At 38.6% G+C, this 13,993-nt stretch overlaps 1 protein-coding gene across 2 annotated transcripts in view; it reads right to left on the minus strand.

Moving 5' to 3' along the window:
* sfswap (splicing factor SWAP) overlaps window positions 1-13,993 on the minus strand; it is a 62,057-nt gene that overhangs the window by 2,616 nt on the left and 45,448 nt on the right. For both annotated transcript variants that reach the window (XM_011481916.1, XM_020707781.2), the window contains exons 16-18: window positions 12,987-13,112; window positions 12,597-12,734; window positions 11,837-11,909 (exon numbers count right to left, since the gene is read on the minus strand). In XM_011481916.1, the coding sequence (XP_011480218.1) occupies window positions 11,837-11,909; window positions 12,597-12,734; window positions 12,987-13,112 (337 nt within the window). The remainder of the gene's footprint in view (window positions 1-11,836; window positions 11,910-12,596; window positions 12,735-12,986; window positions 13,113-13,993) is intronic.

Raw genomic sequence — 13,993 nt, forward strand, 5'->3', positions numbered from 1 at the left:
AAAGTGAGATGTAACCCTTGTGTTTTCTTGTGGGGTCCAGATGACCCCACCCTTACATTGACGTGTTCTCCTTACCACAACAAAGGTGGATAAAGGTGGAGAGGATTTCATGTAATCCATGGACACCAGTGAAGATCACAAATCATTGAGGAAAAAAGTTTCAGCGCACTGTCTAGTGGGTCTAGATGACCCAACTCCCAACGTTAACGAGCCTCCAAGGCACGTTAAGGCATGTTAGTCTGAGTTATCATTTCTATGGCAACCACTCTCGCTAATCAGAAGTGAGCTTGTTTGAAGTCCACACCCCTCCCACTTAAACAGGGCTGAGGAGAATCTGTCAATCAAAAAGGTTTGAACGTTCGAGGTGGGGGCCAACATGCACCACAATCTTTAGAGGTATTTGATTGGTCAATTTCTACTTTGAATAACTTGCACTACAAAGAAAATGAAATAAAATAAGAATTTGCAAGAACATGTTAAAAAGCTAAGAGCAAGAATGGTTATTCTGAGGAACAGCTTTTTATTTCTTTATAGAAGTCTATGGGATATTGGCTTCTTGGAGCCAGTGGGTACTTCCTGTTTGGAACACGAGGGGAGTGTTTTTTACATAACCTAATATTTTCTAATGTTCAACAAAAAGTATCTTTTATTTTTTGAAGTGTAATGCAAACATGCACTGAATGGCTACCTAACAAGTCAGATCCACGGCACACAAGCCTGTGGTTTATTCTCCTTCATTGCTGCTCTTATTCTATACCATGAAAAACGTTGAGATTGGAATCTGGTCTTTATATTATTACAGATGTCCAAAAGAAATACAACCGGTAAGTGTGCTACTCTTCAAGATTTCTAACAGCGCGCTGATAAAACCAGATCTAAAAGCTTTTCTGAGAGGCGACCCAAGTACTTATCAACTGCAAAGCAAAGAATGAAGTAACAGAAGTTAAAGGAACAAAGACAAGCTGGAAGAAAATGAGAGATGGGATGAAGCAAGTAGCAGCCAAGCATCCTCTGGGATGTGGAGGCCATTATGTAGATGAGGATTTGCTGAATTATTCAAGTTGTGTTTGTAAAACATCACAGATGGGGTATAAGTAGTTAGTGGTTTAGAACTGGGGCATGTTGCAACAGCATGTTTTTATGAACAACTTAATATTACGGTGAGAAGATGAAGGCAGGAAAAAAAGGGATAAGGGAGATAACGAGCACAAAAAAGAAATTAAGGCGTTTTTTAAAATGAAAAATAAGTATGAAGCGATGGGAAATGTGCAATATGTCTTTTGTGGAGCATCTGGTCACTAAGCACCAGAGGCTCCCACTTTGTCTTTCTCTCTCACACACACACAAACATAATGGTGGGGGAGAATAGGTTCCAAATGAGTAAAAGTAGAACCAATATTTATATAATAGCAAATGCTGCTTCTTCATTCACAGTCTGATTATTTCATTACATTAAATTTCGATGCGTCTTAAATCCCGACTTGTGGTCTATCCTCCCAGCACCCACCAGTTTCTGCAGATCGTATCTACATCATGTAATAATGCCGTGGAAACAGTTCTAGATCACTTTAATAAGATCTGTTTGATAAACTTTTAATGAACAAATCAAAATCTTCAAATTTGACCATTTTTGTACTCTAAAGTCGCCCAATAACCTCCTTAACACAGACACTTACAAAGTAAAAACAATTATTTAAAATCCTAGTGGCCCTTTGTTGATACTCGTATCCAATAAACTTTGGGTTTGGAGAGACATAGCAAGAAATTGATACCGAAATAGCAGTCAGCCTCTTTTACATGCTGGGCCATTCAAATAAGTGTTCCAACTACGGGTGTATTCAGATGGGAAAAGTCCTTTGGTCTGGACCAAGTCTGCTTGATCCTGATCGAATCCTGAACTTTTATGTTTCAAATCAGAGCTTGTACACAAAACTATGTGACTAAAGAGTGATTCAGTCATTTACCAGGAATTATGAGGGTGGGACAACGCAACAAGAGAAAGAATAATGGAAATCCTGAGCTTTGTTCTACTTTGGATATTTCACTTCTTCAAACTTTAGATTTCGTTGACTAATCTGGAACGTCTGTATCAACATCAAGTAAACACTTTTCACTTGCCACTTTGCCAATAGGTGTTTATGACAGATAGATTTTCGGAAAAACTGTGAGAAGCAATGTGTATCATGTTAAAAGTTGTATTCATAAGCCTGCATTCATCCGACCAGTTGTTTCACTCCGTGCATGGAGCGTATTCAGACTGAGGAAATCATTTCCAATCATTCCAATTGGAAACGGACCTAAACCAACCCGAAAAAAGGGTCCGAGAGGGGTTCCTGGTCGCTGGCCAGGATCCACTACGGTACATTGTCTTAGATTCTGATCAAATTATAATATTAGGGGATTTTAATATTCATGTTGATGACCCCAGTGACTGCCTAGGAAAGGCTTTTGCAGCTTTATTAGATGATGTTGGTTTCACCCAAAGTGTGAATGAACCCACTCACTGTCATAAGCACACCCTGGACCTTGTTCTAACCCATGGGATAGAGATCAGCCAGCTGAGTGTCCTTCCTCTTAACCCCATCATTTCTGATCACTTTCTGATTACCTTCCAGCTTACACTGGAACATCCTTCTGCCCCAGTGAATAAGAAACAGCTTAGAAGAATCTTAACTGACCGTTCTGTGTCTGAGTTTAAACACACAGTTCAGCCAGTACTTAGTGATATTCTGAGAAAATACTCTGAGACCAGCTCCCATAGTATCAGTCCTAGTATAAATGACCACTTTGTTAATGATGCCTTACAAGCCCTCAGGAGTACAGTCGATGTTGTTGCCCCCTTGAAACCTAAGTTCGTCAGACAAAACCGAGTAGCACCGTGGTTTAACGCTGAAACTCGTTCTCTTAAACGAGAAACCCGTAAGTTGGAAAGAGAATGGCGCCGCTCCGGTTCAGAGCAGTCTCTGGATATCTGGAAACATAGCCTATTAAATTATAAAAAAGCTCTGCGTAGAGCTAGAAGCCAGTACTATTCAACCTTAATATCAGAGAATGGAAACAATCCAAGATTTCTTTTTAGCACTATAGCTAAATTAACTCGCAGTCAGAGCTCAGTAGAACCACATGTTCCTGTTTCTCTCAGCTCTGATGATTTTCTTACATTTTTCGATAGTAAAATCTCAAATATTAGACATAAGTTAAATCAAGTTATTCCTACTATCAGCCCAGAACAGGCTGAAGCGGTAGAAATGGAGGCATCCATAGAAACCTCTGTAACATTAGACTGCTTCACTGCTGTGGATCAAGCGGAAATAACATCAATTATTACGTCCTCCAAATCCTCAACGTGTCTGTTAGACCCAATTCCCACTAGACTTTTTAAAGAAACTTTTCCCCTAATTAATGATCCCATATTAACAATGATAAATGCCTCTCTGGAAACGGGTTACGTGCCACAGTCTTTTAAATATGCAGTTGTTAAACCTCTTCTGAAAAAGCCCAGTTTGGATCCTAGCATCTTGGCCAACTATAGACCGATATCAAACCTGCCCTTTATTTCTAAAATCCTAGAAAGAGTTGTAGTTAAGCAGCTTTACTGCCACCTACAGGACAACAGCCACTTTGAAGACTTTCAGTCGGGGTTTAGACCTCACCACAGTACGGAAACTGCACTAGTTAGAGTCTCTAATGACTTGTTATTGGCCTCAGAAAAGGGACTACTTTCTATTCTGGTCCTGTTGGACCTCAGTGCTGCCTTTGACACTATCGACCACGGTATTTTACTCCATAGATTAGAGCAGGACATAGGGATCAGACGATCTGCTCTCCAGTGGTTTAAATCCTATCTGTCTGATAGGTATCAGTTCGTTAATGTAAATGGCCATTCCTCTCAGTGCACTCGAGTCAACTATGGAGTCCCACAGGGCTCAGTCTTGGGACCGATCCTGTTTACGCTTTATATGTTACCCCTAGGAAACATAATCAGGAAACACAGCATTAATTTTCATTGTTATGCCGACGATACGCAGTTGTATTTATCCATGAAGCCTGACCAGAATGACCAGATAGAGAAACTGAACGCCTGCATCAGTGACATCAAGACCTGGATGACAATTAATTACCTCCTCTTGAACCCAGAAAAAACTGAGGTCATTATACTTGGTCCTAAAAACCTCAGAGATGCTCTGTCTGCTCAGATAGTCTCCCTGGATGGTATACGTATAGCCCCCAATTCCACAGTTAGAAACCTTGGGGTTTTACTTGACCAGGATTTATCATTTAAGGCTCATATATCTCAGGCGTGTAGAACTGCCTTTTTTCACCTGCGGAATATTGCTAAGATCAGAAATATACTTTCTAAGAGTGATGCTGAAAAACTCATCCATGCATTTGTTACGTCGAGGCTGGATTACTGTAACTCCTTGTTAGCAGCGTGTCCTAAGAGTTCCTTAAGAAGTCTCCAGCTTGTTCAGAACGCAGCTGCTAGATTGTTAGCTGGAACCAGCAGAAGAGATCACATCACTCCTGTGTTAGTTTCGCTCCATTGGCTCCCAGTTGATTCTAGAATTAAGTTCAAGATCCTCCTGTTAACCTATAAGGCCTTACATGGAATGGCCCCGTCCTATATTAAGGACCTCATAGTCCCTTACCAACCAATCAGAACACTTCGCTCGCAAAATGCAGGACTGCTTGTGGTTCCTAGAATTGGTAAAAGTACGGTTGGAGGTAGAGCGTTTAGCCACCAAGCCCCTGTCTTATGGAATAAACTCCCAGCTCATATAAGAGAGGCCGACTCAGTTTCTACATTCAAAGCTAGACTGAAAACATTCCTCTTTGGACAGGCTTATTGTCAGACTAGTTAGTATTCAGAGATTATTTAACTTAATGTTAGTTTGTTTAAATTAAACTTAATAATAACTATTTCTTTTAAAAGGCTGCTAGAAGTTGAAGCTGGGGTAACTATGGTACACTGGGGTTCTGTCCTCTTTCCTTTTTTACTTCTACCCTTCCTCTCCTCTATTCTTGATCATAATTTATCATTTAGTTCTCCATGCCTCTGTTTGGTGCAGTGCGATTCATGTATTGTCCCTCTTTTCCTCTCCCCTCCTGGGGAGTGGGAGTGCTTCCAGACTCCAGTTGGCTCATCCGTGCTCCAGTTCCTGACCGTTTACCTCGCCTTTGCTCCTGCTCCTACACCTGGCTTTGGATCCTGCCTCTGGCTCATCTCTGGCTCGTCTCTGCTCTGTACCTGACCGAGTACCTCGTCTCTGCTCCTGCTCCTACACCTGGCTGTGGTTCCTGTCTCCGGCTCGACTCGCGCCTTTGACTGTCCCGATAACCACGGCTGGATGAAGCTCGTCTGCTGGACTTTTATATATGTAGTTGTAGATTTAGATAAGTGAATTCTTCTCTAAGATTTCTGGTAAATCGCCTGTCCGTCCTGGGGGAGGATCCCTCCTTCATGTGGGCACCCCTGAGGTTTCTTCGTTTTTTCCGGAATCCGTTTTTTTTGGGAGTTTTTCCTTACCGCGAAGGGGGGTCTAAGGGCAGGGATGCCAGTATAGCTTAGTCAGTTTGTTAGTTCATTTTAGTATTTTTCTATTGAACTCTTTGTATTCGTGATCCTTTTGATTTCATGTTTTACTTCGAAGCCCATCGAGACGACTGTTGTTGTGATTTTGGGCTATACAAATAAAATTGAATTGAATTGAAATTGAATTGAATTGAAAAAATTTGATCCAGATTATTTGGGAAATTAACTTTTGGTTCACTTATTCACTTTAAGCGAACTAATAGTGTCCAGTCTGACTACACCTTAAATGTTGAATCTGTCTTTTATTGCAACTTGTCCGATCTCATGTTGTATTGTATACACATAATCATACATGTATGATTGTGCGTACTTAAGTGCACTTAGAGCTTAGTGAGTTGTCAGGTTGTTGAGCGCTTTCATCCAAAATTCGAACTGGTGCAGTCTAGTGCTTGTGGCACAGTTATCAAGAAAGTTCAGCACATCTACCGTACCTGTTGTTCATGCTTATGGTACTAGCGTCTACACTCTACAGCTTTAATAATGCCGTACTGCTGTTGTGACGATTTCCTTCATTCCTGAAGCGTTCATCCAATGTTGTTGCTTGGATTTTGAGGCTGTAAACACATACTGTGTTTCATTGCCAAATAATCCCCGTTTACCTATTACCATTCCGTCTGCAAGGTGAAAAATATCTGGTCTCCTATGGTTTCTATTAAACGCTCAATAATTTTTTGAATAAATGCCGGCGCTATTATTTGAAGATAAACAATATATTTAAAAGAACTTGTCTCTTTTGGAATACAGTGTTCCCTTGTTTTCGTGGAGGATACTTCCATGAATACTCTGCAATAGGTGAAATCGGCAAAGTAGCATTACAGATGTTTTGAGGCTGTAAAAACCCTCGGTTCAGACTTTATTGACTTTTCTCAGAATTACATGAACATTTTCACTCTTTTTTTTTCTCTCTCTTGTTTAAACTCTCAAAGTTCAAACCCTCAGGAAAAAAAAGTCTAGTATTATCAAATAAAAACAAAGATCTGCTTGCCTTGAAAGATTTATGCATCTGTCAAGCTGCACGCGCAGCATCTCTTTACAGGAGACACGGCACGGAAGACATTGATTGATAAAGTCAACAGCCAATCAGGACAGAACTTAGTGCGCTGTTGAAAAAACAAAACAAAAAAACATGTGGTAAAATAATCTGTGACCCAGCAAGACTGTGAAAGGTGTAGCAGGATATAGCGAGTGAACATTGCAATTTAAACTTAACCGCATTATAACAATGCTTGTTTAGAATTATTAGATTTAGAAACCACTTGAATCGTGTAATATACTCACCTGCTTTCAAACGATTCGATTATTTTCAATTTAAATGTTCAATTCCAAGATTTCACAGGCCACTTCAGACTTATTCTTAAAGTGAATTTGCTAACAAACAGTAATTGTTTTGTGCATTGGACTGTAATACTTTAAACAAAGTAGGAGTAGAAAGAAGCACGGTCATTGATTGAGGGCAAGTGTGTGTGGGTGGGTGAATGTGTGCTGCAGCTCTTCAGACACAAAACTGATGGGGACACAAAGTCACTTACAGTCATTTAAAGACAAAGTCACGAGAATCAGAGCATTAACAGTAATTAAAGAAAGAGCACAACACAATAAAACACATCCCTCACACACAAACAAGTTGCTTAGATCTCTGACTGTTTCCCACTTAGCCCTTCTTTTTAAATTGGAAGACTGCAGTGACCTTTAAAACAGCAGTGTGATGTAGAAGGCTTTTATTTATTTCATTAAACACTGGTTCAAATGTTTCAGCCATCAAACTTACAATGATAAGATTCAACATGAATGCCTCTAAAACGACCAAATATTCTTTAGGGAAACTGCCGGCTGAAGTTTCCAATAAAGACTGGGAGGACCAGTTCTTTTCACTGTTAAACTGATCCTATTGTAAAGAGAATGGAAACAAAAAGCAAGCTTTTTGAGTGGACCAAAATTGAAATAGAATAAAAAAAATTGAACCTCATTTTCTGAGGAAGACACTTTAAATCAATCTACAAACGAAACGCATCAAGGACGATTTTAAGATGATTTTGCCTCCGATAAGCTTAACCTCACACCTAAAAACATTTTTTATTCCATCTAACTTAACAGTAAATGGGTTACAAATAATATTGAGTGTTTAAAATTAACTGGATTTTACCCTAAAATTAAATGTATACTTTATTTGAATTAAGGCTTTTTTTTTTTAAGTTTTAACTTAAAAACAACTTTTAATTAGTTTTTATGCTAAGAAATTGTATATTGTAATCAGATGTATATAGTATTTTGGCCATAACCCCCAGCCTAACTAATGAATTAGTCTTAAGGAACTACAGTAGTCTCTTGTTTATTGCGGAGGCTACATACTAAGAATAATAAGGCAAAATCCGCTAAGTAGGATTACTGATGTTTTAAGGCTGTAAAACCCCTTACTACACACTTTATACACTTTTCTTGGACAGAGGCCATGTCCAACTTCAGCCATTATTCCCTAGTGCGGGACTATCGAGGGCCCTGAATTTTAACAGAAACTCTATCATGCTCATTACTTACATGATGTCACCGATTCCCCAAAGTAAAAACCTGAACATTTTACAAACACTATGAATCTACTGTGTTCTGATCATAAAAACTTTGCTTTTTTGGATAAATAAATAAAAAAACAAAACGTTTTCAAATGAAAAATCTTTCAAATAATTGCATTGTGGTCTATAGTTGACAATCAAGTGCAGACTACATATAATGCACATATCGATGCACAATATTTTCTCACTGGATTTAGGAATTGTGGATTCTGACACCCAGTTATAATGGGGAACGGCCTATACAGTGGACTACGAAGTGAGTAGTGAGGGAATTCAGTCATTCAAGTATTCACGTTCTTCTCCCTTGTTTATACTCTTAAAATTCAAACCTGCATAGAAAAATAAGTCCAGTTCTATAGAATGAAAATGAAGATTTGTCAAATTGAACACATTCTGTACAGGAGACACGGAACGGAGACAATTGATCGACAAGGTCTGTAGCCAATCAGGATGCAAAACAGTGTGCAAAATTGTACTGAAAATAATCTGCCAAACAGCGAGACCGTGAAAGGTGAGCCGGGATCAAGTGAGGAAACACCGTATACGAAAACAACAAACATGAAACCATTGATTTATGCAAAAAAAAAAAAAAAAAGCATTGTATACAATACAATATTGACATGTCTTAATATATTAAGTTCAATTAAAAAAAACTATTTGTGAATACAGTAAAATGGATGACATTATTATTTAATTTCATGCCAAAATATGCAAGTTTGGTAGAATCTTTTTCTTAGAAGCTTAACATGACCTTTGTGAGAGGTCAAGAAGACAACGATCTGTATTTTTCAAAATAAATCTTCAATGATTTAAATTATATGATTCAGACATCTGGTTCTTTTGCTTTTATCTCATCTGTCAAAAACAGAATAAATAGATGTTCTAATAGAGCTTAATGTGAGTCAAAGTGGAAATGCTGTAGCAGGGAACTGATGAAGGCGTGTGTGGTCATCATAAAGAAATGAGATTCTGACAGCTGCAAATAACAACTGCCACAAAGCGGCAACATGCAGAGCCTCAAATGATTATTTTTAGTTTAGGTGACAGCGCCTTCAACCTTTTGAATATTCAGTAAAAGACCAAAGCTTGCATGAACATTAGATTGTATCAAAAATATGCTGTTATTGTTTTCTTTAATTGGCAAAAACTACACATTTAGGTTGACTTTCGATTCTCTGGGAAGACGTCTCAGATGGATAGAGCAGCTGCACTTCGCAACTCTATTTACTGGAAAAAAAAAAAAAAAAAAAAAGCTATTCCTAATCACTCCCCCGAAAAAAACTCCAGTGACAGAGGAAACTGAGAATATCAAGAAGTGGCTTGATTTAGTGCTGAAGGAAGGTAGAGGCATGAAAATCCTGCACGGACAGATCCTGAACGTGCTAGAGGAGGGGAGACAGGTTTGGGGTCTGAATGATCAAAATGTCAACAGGATTGAGATAATCGCAAAATGAATGGATGACCAGGAGCAGAACTCCAGGATTAGCGACATGATTATCACTGGATTGAAAATGAAACCCCGGTCATATGTGCATGCAGTGACCACCGGGAACGGTGAGGAATCAGACGAGCAGGAGACGAGCCCTGGAGGAGTTCTTAAAGTCCAAAGGAAATTTCTCAGGACCCAAAAACAATGTGGAGACCTGCCGACCGTTCCCCAGGAGAAGAGAGACCGACAAACCACGATTCTCTTGAAGTTTGTTAATCGGAAACACAAAGCAGCTTTATCCCTTGTGCTATCCTAAGCACTTTAACATTGGGAGTTGGGTCATCTAGACCCACTAGACAGTGCTCTGAACCTTTTTTCTTCAATAATTTGTGATCTTCACTGGTGTCCATGGATTACATGAAATCTTTCCACCTTTATCCACCTTTGTCATGGTAGGGAGAACCCGTCAAAGTAAGGGTGGGGTCATCAGGACCCCATAGGATAGCACAAGGGTTATTGAAACAAGGAAGAAATCTGAAGGGAACCATCATTTTTATGAATGAGGACCTGACTGAAAGGAATGCCGACATTACCAGAAAAGAATGTTATCTGAAAAAGCTGGGAAAAATTCAAAGCACTCGGGTAAGAGACTGCAAGATTTACGCCAACCTATACCGCTCCCCTAAGGAAGCCATGGTCATCATTATCAGGAGGCTGGAGGAACTGGAGAAGTCTTTACCCACTGCAGGCAATCAAGAGATAAGTGAAGATGCTGGTCTTACAAGGTGAGGAGACGAACTCTACAATCAATGGCTTCCAAAAAAAACAACACATTTTCTTAAACAGTCACCTGCAACCACGACTTTCAGAGAGATCTGAATAGTGAGCAAACAGACCTTAAAATATTCAGTAATAATGACAACAACCTGCAGATCATTTTTTTCCACTCTTAGTATGGACTGTAAATTTTTCAGCATAATGACTTTAAAAACTGTTAACCCAGAAGGAAAACTGTCAATCATTCTCTTTAACAGCAGAAGCATGTATACCAACTTTGGAGAAATCACGGACTATTTACAGAATATTGGACGTTCTTTTAATATTCCGACCATATTTGAAACTTGGTTCAGTTGCGACAAGGACAATGACGTTGAATAGGAAAACTATGAACTTAACAGATGAGAAGGGTCAAAGCCATAACATCAATGAAGAAGCAAACTAAAATAAAATAAAATCATGGATGGAGTACAACAAATTATCACTGAACCTAGATCAATCAATAGGCACTTCTTCTCACTCCTTTTCAAGCAATAAATCAAGCTCTACTTGACTTTAGTTCATGATCACTATATTTAATAAACAAAGTCGACCTAACTGTGTCTTTGTTTTTTATTTATGCTTTTCATCATTTCTGTATTACATTTTATGAATGATTTTTTTATTGCACTGACTAAAATTGACGCTTGAAAATCAATCAAATCAAATCAAACTAATTTGAAGCTGAGGGAGAAATTATGAGCAAAATGCAAGACGGAAAAGGAAATTTCAGTTTTTGCCAAGAATAACATTCGTCATCAAGTGCTGTTTAAATGAAATCAACCGTTATGGAGTGTTTTTCCTCTAAAATGTTTGGCAATGTTTCCAGGATGAGTGCATAAAACAGAAAACAGACTGGATAAAGGCGCGTACATCCATGACAGAAGACGGAATCCCAGGAACGAAGCTTAGTTCAATAGATAAAATAAAACTTCAGAAAACACAAGAGCTTACAAAAAAAGAAGAAAAAAGCTCTGATTAAGGGAGAGGCTAAAGTGATATTTTAAAAGAATCAATTAAAGAAGTAGGGAATTGAAAAAGTTAAAGAGCATACCACCAGTTTAAAGAAAACATTAAATACTAGTATGATTAATCGTCCCAAAAGACTGAAAAATTGCATCCTAAATAATTCTCCACAAAAAGAGCCCACTTTGTGCTTTTGAGGCCCAAACTCCGACTCCTATAGGCATTTGTTCCGCCTTTGTGAGGCCAATTCTCAGACGGAGTGCAGCAATGGGATGTACATGCGTACATAATAAAATGAACTATCGTAACCCCCCCTCCCGAGACAAAAGCTATAAACCTGGCTGTTAAAGCAGAGCACTTTGTGTCCCCTCTCATTGCGTGATGGAAACAAAGAACAGCACTCAGTACATTTAAGGCATAGCCCCTAAAGTTCAGCGGAAGAAAGAGGAGAAAAACAAACAATACCTGAGTTATTTTGGACTGCACAGAGGATACTATGGATGAGGACACTGCCTTGTCTTTCTCTTGAGAAGCGCCCCTAAAGAGAGGGGAAAAAAATCAATCATTTTAGCAAAAAGGACATATAACATTGATGATATTTAGAAAATCCTAAAGTTAGTCAGGCTCTGGGAGCAGAACAGGGAGCTCAGAGGATGAGAGAAGAGGAAAAAAATCAGCTTCTGTACATTCACACCTATAAAAACGCACAGTAAAACTTCAACAACCAGAAACACTCAGACTTTTCGGAAAATACTCTGCTCTTGCTGCTGCTCATTTTCAAGTAATCTGGCAAATGAGTGATGAAGAAAGAATGGCCATTAAAATGACAAAACTCTGGTTTAATGTGTACATTATTCACATTTCACCTAGAAAGATCTTAAATAAAAATAAAAAGATTCCTATTTATTGTAATCTTTTAACATCAAAGTAAATCTGCTGAATCTGGTGCGGAGAAAAGCTGCTTTTCATGTTGCCATTGCCTTGACATGCGTATCTCTGCAACAAAAATCGTCTGATTTACGTTGATTGCGTAATCACTTTAGCCAATCAGCCTAAAGCTGCTTCTCTCTGCTTCAGAGTTCGCTGGAATTATGTTAATTGTGTAAACATTTAGTTTCTTTAATTTTAAAGTTGAATTCGATCTTTAAAGTTAATTAATTTCAACTTTAAAAATGCTCATTTTGAGTCTCTGTGCTACAGTCTTGTTATGTTTTATTGGCGATACCTGGATTGGCCAAAGCTTGATGCCGGGCTGGCAGACTGGGACAAAACTCTGGGTGAGGAATAAGGGGAGACATAGGAGCCCATAGTTTGCATGTTTTTTGAAGACAACGTGGAGCGTTTTTCTTTTTCAGGAGGGGACCTGAGAGAAAAATAGAAAACACTCGGATCTCAAAGCAATAGACACATGGCAAAGTCTACATAAGGTGTATTCCCTCATAATGGCGGGTATATGATGTAAAAAAAAATGGGAACAAATAACTCAGAGCCAACACTGAAGTTTTTGCTTCTGATCAGAGCAATTACAGTTAATTGTAACAGTGAACAGGCTGAATATGGAGAATCATGACACTTCCTCTCAACCCAGACTCTTAACACCAGCAGTTCTATTCACCTAGACTTTGAATGCCTTCTTTGCAAGCTGGAACTGCTACTGGGGTGATAGCGATTTCTCTCATCGCGCCTCCTTTCTGCTGAGTGGCCCCTCCTGTCCCTCCTCCCCGGCGAGTGTGAGCGAGATCTGGCAAAAATAAAAGACAACGCAACAAGACAGAGTGAGATCGTAGATCATAGCCATGCTGATACATTTGAAAAACAGAAGCCTCACGAAAATCCAACAAAACTATAAATAAATGGTAAAAACTGAAAAAAACATGAATCAAATTTTAAGTATTGAAACAGATTTGTTGTGTTTACATTGGGAGAAATATACAAAATATCCAGCATGGATACTACAGTAGGATAAAGATCTGTTTTTCTAGATGTACTGTGAAAGATTTAGCAATAACACTTTAGATTTAAAAAATATGCAAATTCCCACTAAACTATTATGCGTAAAAAGTGCTGAGACGAGAGGTGATTCTGTAAACAAGAGTCCAAACCTGCATGGATCTGCAAACAAAAGTGAAATGAGTGGATCTGAATCCTTTATGGAGCCCATTACTGCCAGCAAAATACTGCAAACAGCCAACTCTGTTGCTGCTAATCAAGAGTGTAACTCATATACAGATCATTTGGAGAAATGATTAGAAATGAAAATATAAATACATAAAATATGTTGGCAACTGATAAGCCACATATTTAAAACCATTTATTCTAAGAAAGCAAAAATCTCAATATTTTACTGAGTTTTGCCTTCTTTTTTTTTTTAAATTGGTTCATTAGGGATCAGCGTCTATTAGAGACCGGCCACTATCGGAAGATATACAGCAGTTCAGATTGTCCAAATTTTGGCAAGGACCAACAGTCAACACTTTTAAAGCACCATTTGTACAGGTTAGTTACCCTTTAATTCCAGTTCTCAAAGTTTGCTGACCTTCTTTTCCATCTAACCTCAAGTTGCTGATTCTCATTAATGGAACACACCTGATTATAAAGAATTTGAACTGTGGCACATGATTT

The sequence above is a fragment of the Oryzias latipes genome, chromosome 12 (assembly GCF_053564925.1).
Source record: "Oryzias latipes strain Hd-rR chromosome 12, Olatipes_Hd-rR_3.1".
Classification (NCBI taxonomy): domain Eukaryota; kingdom Metazoa; phylum Chordata; class Actinopteri; order Beloniformes; family Adrianichthyidae; genus Oryzias; species Oryzias latipes.